Genomic DNA, 19,437 nt, shown 5'->3' with positions numbered 1-19,437 from the left:
CACGGAAGAGGAGGACAACTGTAGCAGCTTTACTATGCGTAAGAGTGAAACAGCACTAATCCAAATAAAAAAGATGGTGTCGTCACTTCGCTCTGAATGACACTCTCTCTATGCTAATATATAACTCTATGGTCAGTATAATTAAAAAATATGAGTACCTATTACTAATGGGTGTTGCCGTCTCTGTCCCTTAGATCTCTTGAAGCCGGTTCGGCAATTCATTCATGCTATTTGACTGAGGATATTGTGCCACTCCTCTATCGCAGCCGTCTTGAGTTTTCCGTAAGGTGTAGGGGCTGGTACCCTTGCTCTTACCCGTTTTTTGAGATTATACCAAATGTTTTCAATTGGGTTAAGATCGGGACTGCGTGTCGTCCATGGTAAAACTTGAATACTCATTAAGGTACTCACGGGTGAATCTTGAAGTATTTCAACGTGCATTGTCATGCATTAATCTAAAATTTTCACCAATGAACGGTGCGAAAGGCATGACATGGTCTTGGAAAACTTATAGACCTGGATCCCGCGTAAGAAAAAAAAAGTTGATTAATAGCAAGCTGAAAATTTGTTAATAGCTTAAGGGTGTCTAGTCGGACAAACTTTGATGCACGGGAACACTGGAACACGGGAAGTTTTAATTGTGGAGCATGATAAATGTGTCGTCCTGACAAATTTATGATTGTGAAAAATAGCAAGTTGTTTTTAGGTTTATTTAATAGCCAACGTTATATAATATATGAAAAAATGTTTGTCCGACAAAAATGTTGGGCATTTTAACGAGTCCGACACGTAGAACATGTTACATCACAGGAAAAATGTTGGTGAAAAATAGCAGTCTGATTTTTGCATGAGAGTTTATTGAAAGGTTAATGAGTCAATTAAAAGTTCTGTCCGACAAAATTAATGGGAAGTTTTCGTAGTCCGACATTCTAAACATGTAAGATATAGACAAAAATGCTGGTGATAAATAGCTTTCCGACAAAAACGAAATTTAATTAAGTAAATTATTCCTTACAAAGAATTACTGTTGTCGGAAAAAAATAAGGGGTAGATTTCATAGTCGGACAATTTAAAAAAATAATTTTTGAAATGTCAATATCGGGTGCTTACTCTATGTAAAAAATGCCTACAATCAATTACAATCGATATCTTTCGATTTATCTCAACATCATTTAGGTATTCTAACTAGTAGATTAGGCAAAGTATGGGCCGCTCTGTGCATCGAGGTGTAACTCCAATACTATGGATTGAGTGGTCTAGCTATCTTTGTCTGTCACATGCGCGGGATCGCTTGGTTAAAAGAGAAAGATAGACCTCCGATCGACTTTTTGCTCTGTATTCCCTGTCTACCCTTATGTCTATGAATATATTGCCATTTAAAAACTGTCACTTTTGACAATAATTCATAATAAATTGCAATCGTAACGTCAAATTTAAACTAATCGATTTATTTTGGCAGCAAATTATTTCTAGCCATGTGACATATTACATTATATATTTCATTTGTAAAAATTTGAGAAAAATTACGATACACAATTTTAATAAATAATTTATTTAGGTACCCTTGTTCAATCAAGCCCGTTTTAACTCAAAAGCAGTATAGCACGAAAAGTTTTCACAATTATCTGACAACTGATTCTCATTGAATAGGGAACTTGCACATTTTTTTTTATTGGATAATAATGTTCAGTTTTGTTTAAAAATGAGATTTCCAAAATTTCACGCTTCAAAAACTCGTAGTAACTTAGAAATACATATTTAAAGTCTTCTGCGGTATAAAGTAGTTCAAACGGCCCGTGACATCATATAGTTTTGCATTAGTTTTTATTAAGGCTATGGGTACATAATTCGCAAATATTTTACGTGTATCCCTACTTTTTCTGTCTTTACACGGCAAATTACGTGTAGTAAAATTCACACTGGTGTGGATATGTAAACATTACTAGAATGTCATTCTACTTGAAAATGTCATAATTAATTTAAAGAGATGGCTTTTGAATGTTCTTGGATAACTGTTATTTTTATAATTGCAAATTATTAATTCAGTTAATAAATGTGATAATTTTTTCACTAACTATGTTTTCAGTGATTGTAATAATTTATTTGTACAACAAAAACTAATAATCAATCGAGAAAAGAGGAAAAGTGTTAAAGTGATTTTTTAATAATATGTTGTTATTTTGGAACGCTTACAATTTTGAACATCTCTAACAACAAAATACTTGGATCACAGGATATATCTGATGTATTCTCTGCTTGGATCTTTCACAAATAATACACAATAAATAACTTTTTATTAAGTTCACGTCTTAAATCAATTCTTTATCAAATACAAAATACACTATATATCAATAATATTTAATCAATTTCTCAAAATATTCCCGATGCAATGTCAAATATTTAAAATTGTCACTGATTGTCAGTGTCTGACTGACAATATATGCTGACAATATTATATTCGGTTGAGTGCGTTGTAAGACAAAGACAGATTTGGAAAATATTACCACGGCATTGTGTTCATTTTTTTCAAATCCTGAAAAAACCAATAAATATTTTTGAAAAATTTAAACGCAGAATGAAAGACTAAATTATTACCGAGGGCCGAAAGTCCCTTAGAATAAATAAAAAGTTTATTTTGAATGAGATATTTGAATTTAAAAATCACACTAAATTTTCTCTTAGTTTTTTCTCCCCTGTAACTTATTAAAATAAACATTGTAGAAGTTCTCAGGGACTTTCGGCCCTCGCTAATAACGTAATCTTTCATTCTGCGTTTAAATTTTTCCAAAATACTTATTAGTTTTCTCAGGATTTGAAAAAAATGAATCCCCATTTGAATAGCATTGCAGCCGAAAATACGTTCCGATCCTCTTATGGTTATATTTCGCTGTGTCTAGGTACACGATAACGTGTACGCAAATAAAAAAGTTAGGTAGACGCGAATTAAACTTCATCAAGCCAGTGACGTCATTATTTAGCTTGCGCAGTGACTATATATTTTGGCACATGCTATTTTGATATGTTTAGTGTTTGTTTGATAGAAACATATTTGTTAAAGGAAGGGAAGCAGAACTATTCAGATGTTTCAAACTTAATTGTAATAAATCAATGTATGTATATATAAAAGTATATATTTAGGTTAGCAAAATAATTATATGTATTTAGTTTACATGACATGTAGGTAAAAAATATTGTTAAAATAATTTTTATACGTAAGTGAATTATTATAATCAACTATTCTAAATGCAAAATAAGCCACAATTTAACTAAAAAAAAATATTTTATTAACGTTTAGACGTCCAAATCGGATGTCATTGTCAAAATACAAAAATTAGTCAGATTAAATAAATTATTAGAAAACATTTTTTACTAAGCAAAAACATTTTTGTTTAATTTAATAATATTTTGTATTTTGACAACGACATCCGGTTTAGAAATCGAAACGTTAATAAAATCAATTTTTTAGTTAAATTGTGGCTTAGTTCTCATTTAGAATAGTTGATTACAAAAATGCCACAAGGATAATAGCTTCAGAACAAGTTAATTATTATTGTGAAAGCTTTAGGTCTTCCTTTTATTTTAATCTTTTACGGTAATACTATTTCATTTATAACTAAAAAAAAAATATATATTAATTTATAGTCTCTTATCTTTTTCGTACTGTTTTAAAATGTTCTTAAATTCATTAAAAGAACTAAATAATTGTCCACACTCCGTAGTTAATTTAAAAACAAACACTAAACAAATAAAAAATAAGAAATCACTGACACTCTAACTTTTTTATTTGCGTACACGTTAGCGTATACCTAGACACAACCTTATATTTAGGTATATTCTTCTTCTCCTTCTTTAGTTTATTGGCCTCCACCTACTTGGGTATTTGGCAAGCTCATCGTCGTGGAATAAGTCAAAAATATTTATATTCTAATGACATTTATCGTATATCATTGTAATAATATATACCAGTTTGTTAAAATTGTAGTTTTATACTGTTTTTGAAGGAAAGGAACGAAGGTTTACTATTGAAAATAAAACCATTTTGTAAAAGTACAAATTTTCTATGAATAGGTCTAACGATCAAAAACACTTGTAACGTCACATAAATGTATTTTCTACTGACGTTTATAACGTCTAATTTAAAATTCTGTTTACTTTATCGGAAAAATGTAAATGTAAAACTAAGTGACGTCACGATGCGTTTTGGACCACCTGTTTTAATTTGAATTTTTAATCGTCTTTAGGGGCCAAACGAAAGACAAACAAAACTTTTTTTTCTTTGATACATGTTTTAAATTATGTTCTGTTGTGATTTATAACATTTTTTTCGAACTTAAAAATTTATGCAAGTTCCCTATTAAGGACCAAGTATTTTACGAACTTTGGTAAAATATTCGACAATTACTCAAAATTGTTCCGTCGAATTGTTTGGTGACTTAAAAATTTAAACTCTTAACACTCAAAAATAGACACAAAGACACTCCATAGTTAATATAAATTTTAATTTCCAACACACGAGACAAAAAGAACGTCAGAGACCATATACTTTTAAATACTACTTTGTGTAGCACAAAGTGTCACACAGACAAATGCAGCCTTCTATTATATTATTATATACCCATACTTCTAAGCATGTGCCATTTGTACGTCTATGCTTATAAGCACCGAATTTTTACACTCTTCATATTTTCCAACGTCGTTTACAGGGTTAAGATTTGATTATGGAAAAAAATGAATACAACGTTTTTTGTAGTAAATTTTCCATAATTTCTGATGCGCCTAATTAGAAAACCTTAAGATATTGCTTTCAAATGTTCTATGACACTTTTAATTATCATTTTGAGAATCTCTAGAACAAATTCCACCAAAAAAAATAATTTTTTTGCAATATATACATGCATTGATACCTACCTCACTGTTTTTGGAGTGTGCATGTATGTACATACAAATGCAAGTATGTGAATATAAATAATAATATAAAACTAAAATTGCTTAATCAATATGCGACGAAGTCATTCTGAAAAAATGATTTTTTATTCATTTCCTTCGATTTTCCCAAACTTTTTGTCCGACATATAACTTTTTGCGTTACAAAATATAATTTGTACATAAAACAATCAAAATTAGCTTGTTATTTATGACCAGCATTTTTGTCTATATCTAACATGTTTATAACGTCGGACTACGAAAACTTCCCATTAATTTTGTCGGACAGAACTTCCAACTGATTTTTAACCTTTCATTAAACTTTTATGCAAAAATCAGACTGCTATTTATCACCAACATAATTCCTGTGATGTGACATGTTCTACGTGTCGGACCCGTTAAAATGCCCAACATTTTTGTCGGACAAACATTTTTTTATATATTATATAACGCTGGCTATTGAATAAACTTAAAAACAAGTTGCTATGTTTCACAATCATAAACTTGTCAGGACGACACGTTTATCATGCTCCACAATTAAAACTTCCCCTGTTCCAGTGTTCGCGTGCATCAAAGTTTGTCCGACTAGACACCGTTAAGCTATTAACAAATTTTTAGCTTGCTATTAATCAACTTTTTTTTCTTACGCGGGATCCAGGTATATTATTCCACGTATATTTGCGCATTCATACGGTCTCTATCGAACACAACAAGATGAGTCCGAGTTTCGTAAAAGATACCTCCCCAAATCATTATTGACCCTCCTCGGTAAGCCACTGTTTCGGTTATAGTGCATGGAGCAAACCTTTCATTTTCACGCCTGTAGATATGCTGGCGTCCTTCTAGATATGTTAGGGCTATTCTGTTCTCATTTCTGAGAACAGTATAGGTATTCTTCCAGTTCGCCACAGTCCAGTCAGCACATAAAAAAGATAAACCTAAACTACATAAAAGATATAAATAATAACTTACGTTATTGGTTTGAATTTGTCTGAGGTTTAAGTTTCATGTCAGCTAATATATTTTTATGTTTCAACAATTTTTGTCTTTAATTTTGTACGTTGTTAGGGGGGCATTTCCCCTTTTTCACTCCCCGTAGATTCGCCACTGTTTTATACATTATACAAATGACTATTTTCAATAATTGTATTGTATTTTTTGTTAATATTTTTTTACCCTAACTTTCATAAAATGTGGTCCAAGATTGACAATTTCTGCAAATTGAAAGAAATACAACGTGGGCGGTTACTTGTGTCGGTGAATGTATTGTTTTAAACAAGACAGCGAATTTTATGTAAAAAACTTAATCCAATGGGTTGAAATTTTAATTACCAGATGGCTAGGGAAACCACCTCCCAGTTCTTGAAATACTAAATATGGAGGGGATAAGTGCCCTTAGTGGTAAAGTTTGTTTAGCAGTAAATGGTTGACTTCAATGGTCACTACTTGTACTGGTACTTCAGTAGTATGAAAGGCCCGGTTTCAGGTAAAATTTAAATATGTTTGAATGTTTGTTTTTCTATAATTTTAGCAATTAATAGAGATTTAATTTATTTTAAAACTCATTTGAAAACATTAATTTCGGGTAAATAAGACAAAGCAATATATTTCACATTCGTTTTTTTGTTTTTGTCGTCGTAATTATTGTAAATTTTGTGGATCCTTTGCTTTATTTTAGAAGTACCGTCTAGTCAGTGTTAATTGTCAAAAGACCAACTCTGTCTACCTCGTTTACTTATCATAGGCGTAACCAGGATGATTCTAAGGGGGGGGTTACAACTACCTGAAAGGGGGGTTACAACTACTGGAAGATCTCTGAGGGGACCGCACTAATTGAAGTCAACCATTTACTGCTAAACAAACTTTACACCATCAATAAATTTAAGTGTATACTTCCTTAAAGAAAATGGTTACAGTACTTTCTTATTCTATTTAAAGGCCAAGTATGGCGTGATACGAGACCGATCCTTAGTCCAACCTTCACCAGCAGCAAAATGCGTGCCATGTTCGTTCTGATGTCTGAATGTGGTGAGAACTTCATAAAATATTTCCAGAACAATAACAAAGATATCATCGAAATGGAAATGAAGGATACTTTTAGACGTTTTACGAACGATGTTATTGCTACAACGGCTTTTGGCGTTAAAACAGATTCTTTAAAGGACAGAGATAATGAATTCTTCACTATGGGAACGAGAGCAGTAGATTTTGGATTCTGGCGAAGTCTTAAGTTTTTTGGCTATTTTCTGATACCGAAAATTTTAGCGGTAAGTAGCTATAGCTGTTTGAATAATTTCAATCAATTCGGACGTCAGATTTTTTCAAAATACAACACAGATTTAACCCATTTTCCCCTGTCTTAGCTATGAGATATTTCACTTTGCTTTCTGAATCACACAGAATATAAACAAACTGCATAATAGAGAGATATCGAAACCCTATTTAACATCGTCCTTTAATAAAAGATCCTTTATTTTGACATAAATAACCATGCTTATATGTCAAAAGTGTCAAAATAAAGGATCTTTTATTACCAAACGACGGTTTCGATATCTCTCTATTGACTCACAGGTGTGGAGGTACTATAAATATACCTCCGTCTTCTACACGCAAACCTTGATGAAATAATATACACTCTGTTGATGCTGTTTCGATTACACTCTGTGTACTGTGTTCTTGAAAGAGGTCTAACTAAGAACTTAAAAAAGATTCTTCAAAAACTCACATATGAAAATCACGGTTAACAGATATGGGAATTTATTTGAAGATCTTGGGTGTGCTTCTTGGGCAATATGCTGGTTACACCAAATTTCTTGTTTTTAATGTACTTGTTTTTGATATTTATTGGACAATGCAGACTGAAAAAATCAATGCTTAATGGTGAATTAGCAGTCAAGAACGCTTACGGTTAAACAAAACAATGTTCTGCAAGAGAGTTCGTCTTTGGTATTCTCTGAAAAGGCGGAGAATGTTTCAAATACTTGGATAAACATTTTCCCGATCTCTCGGAGGTGAAATTGAAGCAAGGTATATTTGGTTGAGGCAGATGTGTCAAAAGAATTCCAAACCAAAAGCATTAGTCTGTATGAAAGGACCCCTATAAACAATGCGAAAGCACATTATGAAGGTTTAAGTGACACAAGGAAGCACAACAGATTTGCAAAGGTAGCTTTGTATCAGACCGAGAACTACCCCAGTTGTAATCTGTAATGTGTTTTTTCAAGACTTGGGTTGTCTTCCCCACTCTTACATGAACTATTTTACTGAATATTTGGGCGTGAGTGACAAATAAGAACATTTCCTTCAAGACATCAAGGAGATGAAAAAAAGATATCAAGGAAAGTACAGCACAACAATGATAACAGACTACTAACTGCTGGGCGTTAAAGAGGGACATTTCAGTTTCTAGATAGTATTTACAACGGTATTTATAATCGAAGATGTATCAAGAGGTACCTCCGCATGAGAAGGAAAACGATTTTAAGTAAATTCACAAGCTAATTTTTTGGATTAAACAATAAACCGTTAAAAGATACACTTGACTTCACATATTTTTATGTGCACTACGTACTACGTATATTCCTTTCGAGTAACACCATTGGCAAATCATATACCCAGTCCCGGCGCTAGGGTATAAGGTGCCCACCTGCAAAACTAGCACAGGAGCCCTTCGGTTTTTTTATTTATATATTGTATAGGTACCACCAGCAGAAAAAAGCTCATTTTCGCGCCCCCCTGCAGTGCATCCCTTGCAGGCCCGTTATCGCCGGCCCTGCATATACCTATTTTTTTTTAAACGTGACGTGCTACAAAAAAATGGCGTTTATTTATTGATTCAGCGAATCACAAACCATTATAAAATAATTAAAATTAGTAAAACAGCTTTTCAGTTTTTTTTGCAGGCCTGCAAAGATCTGCCTATTATTTTCTTTTCCATTTTTTTATAACAGACGAATTTTTTACGGGTATACGTTTTCTTATTTATTTATGTAACTTATGTTTTTAGTTTTTCAAAGTTTCAATATTTGGCAAAGAATTAAGTGACTTCTTTATAGAACTGATTGATAAGACAGTTCGAACTAGAGAAGAGAGAGGAATTGTTCGTCCTGACATGATACACTTACTAATGGAGGCTAAAAAAGGAGTTCAACAAAAAGATGAGAAAGTTATAGATACTGGATTTGCAGTAGTCGAAGAAGCAGATTTAGGTAAGTTGTTGAAGTATTTTGAACCGGATTTCGAATGAATTTCAGGATCATTGAGTATAAAAAAAACCCATATAATCTTGCAATACGATAAATATTCAAAATCTCTTTAATGACTTTTTCAAAACTTTTCTTGAATTATTAATTTTTTTTATCTATGAGAGAGAGAGAGAGAGAGAGAGAGACAGAGAGAGAGAGAGAGAGAGAGAGAGAGACTAATTAAAAATAATAAAACTAGATCTCTGCAGGGCATCAGAAGCAATTGATGGAAAGAATAGGAAAGACTAGCATAATCGTCGTGTAAAGGGAATCAATTTCGCAAGTGGAACTAAACGTATTTTAAAGTGATTGTGTGGATAATTCCCAGTACCGGCGCTAGGGTATAAGGCGCCCGCCTGCAAAAGAAGCATAGGCGCCCTTCGGTGTCTTTTAAAAATTAGTACTTTGTATAGCACCGACAGAAAAAAGGTCATTTTGGCGCCCCCCAAACAGGGCGCCAGCCTGCAGTGCATCCCTTGCAGGCCCGTTATCGCCGGCCCTGATAATTCCAATTAAAGAGAGTAAATAATATTAAAATGCTAGAAGAAAACATTTTCAGAACACTACAGGCTTAACACTTACAGCCTATTTCTTTTGATAAAAATTTACGAATGAAGCGTAGCACTGGTCTTGTTATTTTATTCTTATACTTCAAAATCCAATAATAACGACCTATATGCTCAACTAATAAAATATAAAAAGTGTATATTTCCTCTTTCTCTACTTCTCATAAATAATGATCACATTGTACTAAACTTACGTGCATAGAAATCGGCCCACTTAAAAATTTGGTCATTTTTGATGTCTTATATTTCCTAAACCTGTTGGCCGATTTAAGTGATTCTTTGAAAATGTTATAGCCTGATTCTTTAACAATACCACCGTAATAACACTGTTGCTAAACAGGAATTTTCATTGTATACCGGGTGTACCAATCAAGCTGTGTTTTTTTCTCAAAGTTCGCATCACCTTGTGGAATATTCTAGAATTTATAAAATACTGAAATTAAAACCCAACTGTAGCCTCAGGTTTTCTTAACATTCTGTTTTTTGATTCATTGGTTTATGTTGGATAATAAAAAAGTTAGGTACTTTAACAACTAGACATGTTCTTCATCAATACACGGTGTTTTTAAACAAGTACGACAAACTTTAAGGGATAATTCTGCATGAAAAAATAATAACAGTTGGTTTTATAAACGTATGTCCTCAAATGTTTCGTTTCCGAGATACGGGATGTTGAATTTTTTCTTACAAACTGACGATTTATTTATTGCTTTAAAACCAGTTGAGATATGCAAATGAAATTTGGTAGGTTTTAATAGACAGTTATTGCGGATTTTCTGAGATAAAATTAAGAATTTTATATTCACCATTAGCGTGCATGCGGGTAATATGATCGGTCATATTACACGTATGCGCACTAATGGTGAATATTAGATTCTTAATTGTATGTCAAAAAATTGGCAATTAACTACGTCTTAAAGCCCACCAAATTTAATTGGCATATCTCAACCGGTTTTAAAGCAATAAAATAAATCGTCAGTTTGTAAAAAAAATTCAACATCCCGTATCACGGAAACGAAACATTTGCGGACATACGTTTATAAAGCCAACTGTCATTATTTTTTCATGCAGAATTACCACTTAATGTTTGTCGCACTTATTTAGGAACACCGTGTATTGATGAAGAACATGTCTAGTTGTTAAAGTACCTAACTTTTTTATTATCCAACGTAAACCAATGAATCAAAAAACAGAATGTTAAGAAAACCTGAGGCTACAGTTAGGTTTTAATTTCAGTATTTTATAAATGCTAGAATATTCCACAAGGTGATGCGAACTTTGAGAAAAAAACACAGTCTGATTGGTATACCCGGTATACAATGAAAATTTACCTATTTAGCAACAGTATTATTACAGTGGTATTGTTAAAGAATCATGCTATAACATGTTCAAAAAATTACTTAAATCGGCCAACAGGTTTAGGAAATATGAAATATCAGAAATGACCAAATTTTTAAGTGGGCCGATTTTTATGCACGTAAGTTTATTATAGTTGGTTTTTTCTAGTATAACATTAAATCATAAGTTTGTTTTCAATCTAATCAACTATCTCATATAGGTCTATCCTAAATTTGATTTATAGGAAATGCTAAAGGTGCCATAGAAATCACCAACGTCGATATAGCTGCGCACGCTATGGTCTTCTTTTTCGCTGGTTTTGATGCCGTATCTTCCTTGATGTGTTTTACAACCTACGAATTAGCAGTAAACCCTGATATCCAAAATAGATTGAGAGAAGAAGTCGAAGACACGCTGAGAGAATGTAATGGCAAGCTAACATATGAAGGTTTATTGAAAATGAAATACTTGGATATGGTTGTTTCAGGTAAGATTAACATTTTTAAAGTTTTATTTTGTCACTTATTATCTTATTCTTCTTTTTTGAGTTCATTTTTTCGTAATCTTTTCTTTTCAACGAAAACTTTTCGTTTATAAATTCGCAAAGTCTGTATGTTATTGCGTCGCCGCTCCTGTAATACCTAGAGCCGATTTACCGATGGACTCTTATGTAGTTTTGTCTTCTGAATTCATATCTGAAAACGGCATTTCGATATCTGTAAGCATTTTCGAGATAACCGACATCAAAGTCTAAAATGTGACGTCACAATCCTTTTATTTTCTTCCGACACACTAAACGTCATCTGAAATCGTTGCTACAGGGCTTTTCATCGATTGTCATTTGTTTCGAGCTCCTGTCATATGTCGTATAATCCGTGTATAATATTAATATACACAGATTATACAACATATGACAAAAACTAGAGACAACTGACTGTGAATGAAAAGCCCTATTAGTAAGTAGGCTAGTTTTAATCTGAATTTGTTAAGCAAAGCATAGGATATTTGGTATTTACATTTAAGTTTGACACTTCGTGAATATTAAACTAGATTTTAGTTAGCTATTAATAAAATATAAATGATATTTTATAGTGAATTTGATTATTATAATAAAATAAATAAAATGTTTAAAAATACAATTTGAGTATATTTCGAAAGCAATAATGTATTAACAACAAAGGTTTGTACGAGTATACGGCCTCCTCTTTAATGATAAATATACTGTTCCATTTTTAGGCGAGCGTTAGCAACTCCTAAAATTACGTTATACCGACCACGAAAATCAACTTTAAGATGAATGACCAATTTTGGTGATTCTTTATACTTTCGATACCGCTGAATCTGAATAATACGAAATTTATTTTTATCTAGACTTGGTGGTACATACATGTTAAAAAATAAAATTTTATGCAAAAAGGCGAAAAATCAATTTTAATGATTTTTCGACTTTACCTCGCTGTATCTTTGGTCGTTGTAAATATTTCCTTTTGAAAATTTTACTGTGTCATCTTTGAAGTATTTAAATAGCAATGTGCTTTATTCACACTGTTTAAACAAACTAAAAGAGGAGTTGTTAATGTTTAAACATTTTGTCGTCAGATTTCGTTAGAATCATGTTTTCTTAAAAAAGTTGAGTGACAAACTTTTTAGTTTATAATTTTCACCAACACAGGAATAAAATATAATTCATGATGAAGTTTTTTTTGGAAAATTTCAAGTCAAAGTATGCAATCAGAAAAAAGTTATGTGACTTTATAGACGAGTGACACTCTTAAAATAACGCTTATTTCTCAAGATACTGACCACGGTGTGGTGAATGGCTAATTTTCGTCTAACCTAAGGTTTTGATGGTGCTGAAAACGAAAATAAGGTTTATTTTAAATCACCATTTTCATTTATAACTCTTGCATTTTTAATTTGACGAAGAAAAGCTTTAAAGAAAATTCTTTATAAAAAGCTCTTCATGGTCTAAGATTTATGATGCAACCATAATATATAAAATTTTATTAATTTTATACGAGGTATATAAAAAATATGAATTTTGAGTAAATTATCTTTACAGTTCACAACATTTAAATTAGAATGATATAATTGCAAATTGAAACATAATTTTTAATTCTAAACAACTTTTCGTAATAGTATTTTTCCATATTATGAATTAAAATACGTAAATAAACAAAGTTTTCGTTATGATAATGGCTTGTTTATTTTCATTTTCAGCTTGTTCATTTTCAGCTTGTTTATACTATTACATATTCTTGAGATAATACATATTCGGTAAACAAGAAATAATACATTAATATCATAACAATCTCATACCAATATCAATTCCTTTAATGGTCATGTTTAAGAGTCTCTAGACAGATCTTATTTGTCCTTCCAGGATTTTGCAACTCATCAATTCTTCCTGTTGGATGATAATTTCCACGATGAACTTTTAAACCTATGCTCCCTCATTTTTATATTAATTGGTGCTGCTCCTAGACTTCCTCTAATATATCCCATCTTAAATTAAGCTTTGCCACTTCACTCATGCTCTTACCATTCACCTGAGCCTTTCTTTTTAAGTGCTTAACATCTAGCTCCGTACAACATAACTGGTCTTATGGCAGTTATATAGAATTTTTCTTTCAGTTTTATTGCAATTTGGCCTTAATACACTTCTGTATTAATCAGAAATCCTCTAGGAACTATCCTATAACTTATTAAGATCAGCTTCCTTATAATGAAAATTATATCCTTAAAGTGTCTAGAACTAAAGGATACAAACTGGGAGAAAAACAACTTAAAATAATCTGCTATTCAGACAACGCAATAGGTACTAATCTCTTAGTGAAGATGATTTACAACGTATTCTGCACCAATTTAATATTATGACCGCTAGAAAATTTAACATGGTAATTTCCCCAAAAAAGACTAAATGCATGGTTATAACTACTTAGGCAAATATGCCAATTGCATATTTTGGATATTATGCATAAAAATGCAAAAATATCAAATTTTGCATATTTTTATATAAATGTGCATAAAATGCATATAATTTGAAATTTTGGTTATATACATCTTTATATTCATGTAACAAATAGCTTGGAAATCTTAATATTTAATTTTGTTTTATAATCTCTTGGTATTCAAATTTTTGGTATCGGAACTAATAAAAGATATAGCGATATAAAAGATAGATACATAGTTTTGCCACGTTTTGTTCTACAAGGGTTCCAAAATCTGCCAGTTTATATCTCTAGGTAAAAATTTTTATGTTGACGGTCCTTTTCTCACTTTTGTTGTTTAATAAGCTGTGAACACCTGTCTCTGTAATTGTTGTGCTTAGAAAATGACGAAAATAAACAGTTCAGTGTCATTCATAAAATCAAACTATAGTTTTGTTCAGAAAACTATTACTCAATTGGATTCCTTCAAATTATCATTGTTAGACAGTACATTTTTAATAAAAGAATTTGAATCATTGTGTCAAAACGTTAACAGTAATCATATTGGAAAGAAAAGTTTCCAAAAATTTAAACAACCACGGAAAAAACAGTAGTTACCAGGTTCTTTCTGAAGTGGTTCAAGTACTAGCTGGGACATTTTCCGAACCACTTAATTTAGAGCCAACTGTTATGGTGAATTTGAAAAAAGCCCAGTTACATTAGTTGATGTCGAAAGAAGTTTTTCTATGTACTCAGATAAAAGCCATATGTGTTTGTTAGAAAAAAAAACAGCATTTGATAATCTGTTGTTGCCACAATTCGAAATAATATCATTTATTTGTTAAAATACTTATAGTCCTGTCGCCAGTGGGGGTACAACGGCCTCGTTAATTCAGATGAACTTATCCAAGTTTTTTTATGTATTTTGACCCGTGGAACACGAATTTTTTGGGTAACAGTCGATCCGGATGTCGATAAGATTGTTATAAATAAAAAACTTGAGGAATCACACAAAAACGATTTTTCGCAAAACAAAACATTTTTTTGTATTTTTTGGGTCATTATGAGCAAAAAATGTTTTAACAAGTTTTTTCTTAGTATGCATAGTCTTCGACATAAACGCGGTTCAACTTTCAACGAATCGAAAAATTGCAATTTTTGAACCCGAATAACTTTTGACTGAAATATAAAATAGCAATTCTGCTTACCGCATTTGAAATTTCAAGTCAAATTCTATCGGTTTTGATTATTTTCATTGCTAAAAATTAATTTTTTTATTGTTAAACAAAGCTATAAACACAATTTTTAGCAATTCAAATAATCAAAAGCGATAGAATTTGACTTGAACTTTCAAATGCAGTAAGCAGAATTGCTATTTTATTTTTTAATCAAAAGTTATTCGGGTTAAAAAATTGCACTTTTTCGATTTTTTGAAAGTTCAATCGCGTTTATCTCGAAAACTGTGCATCCTACGAAAAAACTTGTAGGAACATTTTTTGCTGAGAATCACCCAAAAAATACAAAAAAATGTTTCGTTTTGCGAAAAATCGCTGTTATGTAATTCCTCAAGTTCTTTGTTTATAACAATCTTATCGACATCCGGATCAACTGTTACCCAAAAAAATCGTGTTCTACGAGTCAAAATACATAAAAAAAACTTGGGTAAGTCCATCTGAATTAAGGAGGCCGTTGTACCTCTCCTGGCGACAGGATTATTATTATTTATTACATAGGTTAGTTTATAAAATACATACACATATTAATACAACATGTGAAGATATTGTAAATATTTGTGCAAATTAAAAATACTTCAAATATTTTTTTACTACAGGCATATTTTCTAGATAACCTTGCATATTTTTGGGTAAAACACTGCATATTTCATACCTTTTTATTTGCATATTTGCCTAAGTCTAGATAACAGTAAAACTACTAAGATGTAAATTAGGCCTGGAGGGTCAGATAACAAAACAAGTCATGGAGTTTAAATATCTAGGCGTCACACGATCTAGCTATGGAAATAAAAATATCGGAAAAGAATAATAGAGAGGCATGATTTACAAAACAGTCATCAGACCAATAACGACGTACGTGGCAGAAGCACGACCTCACATATAGAGGACAAAAGAATGCTAGAAACAGCAGAGATTAAAACCCTTCGAAAAATCGATGATAAGACACTATGAGATGCAAGATGGACAACATTAATAACTGGGTAAAACACAAGAGTCGAATGGAGCGACCACATAAGCCGAATGAATGACAACAAATAGAGTAGTAGATTACCCAATAGACGGTTCCCCAATAGGAAGACGATCAGTGAGAAGACTACGAAAACTGGAGGCATATTGAAAAACAGACAGTAATGTCTACACAAAAATAAGAAGAAGAGGAAGTTAAACTCGCTCACATCTACGATGGTCCACAGACAAGAATATTATGTATAAAATAAAACTAAGAGCATACAGCAGTGATCAACAGGTGGCAACAAACGCGGTCCAAGATTGCGGCTGTAACTTTGAATATTTTGTCGAGATATTTGGCACACATATTCGTAATATAATAAAGAATGGCGGTACAGAGACCAAATTGAGAAATATGTTAGTATGTGGAAATTACTCTATAACTAATTAAAATATTGTAAAAAGGAGCTTGTACCGACATTAAGACGAACAAAAAAATACACTTTCTTCAAATAAACTTTTTTATCCCATGCCTAGATTTTGCGTCGCATTGGATCTACTAAAAATCGATTTTCTATAATAAGAAATCGAACGTGACTGACTCGGCAACATTTTATTGTTTTTGATAGTATAAAAATGTCACTGTCAGTGTCGAATTACTGACGCACTGTTGCCTCACTGTAGAAAGTTCGCAGAACTTTCGAAAAACAAAAATATTACTGACGCGCTACTGTTTACTCTGCCATTCCTAATTTATAAATTTTTGCTGATGTGGATATCAAAAGTAAAATGCCACAGGCAAATAGCTTAAGATCATTTACAATAAGATTTACAACTGTGTTTAACTGAAATATGTCTCCTTTATTTTGCCTGTTCATCATACTATTACGTTTTAATGCCTTTTACGAAGCATTCCAGCGAAAATATTTTAAAGACAGAGAAAAATGTCTAAACTAACTAAAACGGTTTAACTACATAGTTTAGGTTGAATTTACTGAAAACTGTATGAAGATTCAAAGTCATGGATCAAAATATATCAAAACAAAATAGTTGACAAAAGAATTTTTTTAAATTAATATAATATTACTGTAATGGTCAAATTTTATTATTTTTTTTATTTTTCAGAAACCTTACGAAAATGGCCAATCGGTGTAATGGCCGACAGAATATGTACCAAACCTTACACCATCCCAGCTGCAACACCCGAAGAAAAGCCGCTTGTTCTTGAGAGGAACACAGTTCTTCTCTTTCCCGTATGGGCGATACATAGAGATCCGGCATTCTACGAAAACCCAGAGAGGTTCGACCCAGAAAGATTCAACGACGAAAACAAGTCAAAAATCAACCCTTACACGTATCTTCCCTTCGGCATTGGTCCTAGGAACTGTATAGGATCTCGATTTGCTCTATTAGAAGCAAAAGTGGTGTTGTTTTATCTCTTGTCCAATTTTATAGTCGAGCCTTCCGCAAGACTTACAGTACCACTGAAAATTTCTAGGAAGCAGATCAATGTGACAGCTGAGGGTGGTTTCTGGTTTAACTTGAAGAAGTTGAAGAATTAAAACGTACCTACCGACTACCGAGGTGTATATACCTATTATAGTTACATGATATAAACTGAGTTGCGTGTTTTAACAATTACCAACTCTATCTTTGTGCGGATTACTGCGTGTGAACAACAAAAACTTCATTTACTAAAATTTTTACCCCACATCACTGCTTTTGAAATAATCGAAGGTACTGATTTCTTTTTGGCTAGGTACTAGTTGTTTTAAATGCATATATTTAGTAGTTTTCGGACATGTATATGTACCTATGTATAATACTAATTATTATTAATAATAAGTCTACTAGGTACGCTTAATATATTTTTACTTTATATGTGCTATATGTGTGCTAAGAATAGCTATTGTTGTTATTACGATTTTTGAAGTTATACTTCTTTAGGCGCGATTGAGATTGAGGGTGAATTTATATTGATCTGCGCGCATGCGCACACCGACAGTATGGTATTAGTCGTTATACGGGCTCTGATTGGGTGTTGAAATGATCTGTCAATAATAAATAATTGTTCAATATGAAGGTAAACAAATGTATAATATATTAGTTTTATTGTTGCGAGGACAGAAACAAAAAAGTTTATAATTGTAGTGACTTTTAAATAGTTTTTAAAGCAACAGGTACGTAATAATTGTAAATATATCATAGGTACCTACCTATTTGAACCTACCAAAATACATAATAGTATGTAATACTTTTATTACATAAATAGTATGTAATACTTTTATTTACATAATTTGATTACCATCAAAATTTCTATCAATATTCACCTAATATATTGTTTTCTTACTCTATGTTTTGTTGTATTTTTTCAATTCTAAATCATTTCAATTCAAAATCAAAATAATTTGATTTATGTAATTCAAAAATGTCAAAAGTTTAATCCGTTTAGTTAGTCGATCTTCGCACATAATGACACGTTGTCTCCGTGGCGAAGCGTTTAATGCGAATGAACCCCAATACAACGCCAATACCAACCGCGCTGATAAGTTGGTTCGAATCCCAATAGAAACTTTTATTTTTTTATTTTTTTTTTTATATATTTTATGATTGTAAGTATATTTATTATATAATTTTATTTTCAAAAAATATGTATTTAGTTAAAAAAAATTTCCGACAATTAATGTTCAGAAATCATTTGTGGCATTTTTAATGTGTTTGTGTGTGTTTTATTCTTTTATTATTTTAATTTTTGGCACTGTTTTAATAAAAATGTTTGAGAAGTAGTAATTATAAATTAGTTTAATATTTAAATAAAATATAAATTAAAAGTATATTAATTTCGTTTATAATCATATAATAGAAGTATAACTTCTTACGTGCGTACAAAGTACACACACATTTTTTTTTTGTATTTATAAATTAGAATAAAATATTTTTGCAAATTTTGTTTTTTTTTTCAGAAAATATGATAAATATTATTTTAAGTATAATTTAAATTAAAGTAATTAGAGTAACATTTAAATTGTGGTGCAAAAGACACATTTTAGAATTTCACGGGTTGATCCTGTGACTAATGTTGAGGTCCTACTTAGAATGGGCAAGGAATGCGAGATTATTAACTCAGTAATAGTCCAAGTAAAGAAGCTTAAAATAGGACAAAACTTTTTAGATTTGCTTGAAAATTTGAGAATAAGTAGTGGATAGTCCAAGGATCATAATCTATATCATGCTGAAAGGCGCGTTTACCATG

At 31.5% G+C, this 19,437-nt stretch overlaps 1 protein-coding gene across 2 annotated transcripts in view; it reads left to right on the top strand.

Moving 5' to 3' along the window:
- The window catches only part of LOC126879079 (cytochrome P450 9e2-like), a 41,812-nt gene extending 23,764 nt beyond the window's left edge, over nt 1–18,048 (top strand). For both annotated transcript variants that reach the window (XM_050641994.1, XM_050641993.1), the window contains exons 4-7: nt 6,862–7,190; nt 8,930–9,131; nt 11,316–11,558; nt 17,310–18,048. In XM_050641994.1, coding sequence (XP_050497951.1) covers nt 6,862–7,190; nt 8,930–9,131; nt 11,316–11,558; nt 17,310–17,746 — 1,211 coding nt within the window. In that variant the 3' untranslated portion in view covers nt 17,747–18,048. The remainder of the gene's footprint in view (nt 1–6,861; nt 7,191–8,929; nt 9,132–11,315; nt 11,559–17,309) is intronic.
- Nucleotides 18,049–19,437: the final 1,389 nt, after the last annotated feature.

This window comes from Diabrotica virgifera, chromosome 1, assembly GCF_917563875.1.
Source record: "Diabrotica virgifera virgifera chromosome 1, PGI_DIABVI_V3a".
Classification (NCBI taxonomy): Eukaryota; Metazoa; Arthropoda; class Insecta; order Coleoptera; family Chrysomelidae; genus Diabrotica; species Diabrotica virgifera.
The sequence above is the reverse complement of the archived record's forward strand: the minus strand, read 5'-3'. Positions and strand labels throughout refer to the sequence as shown.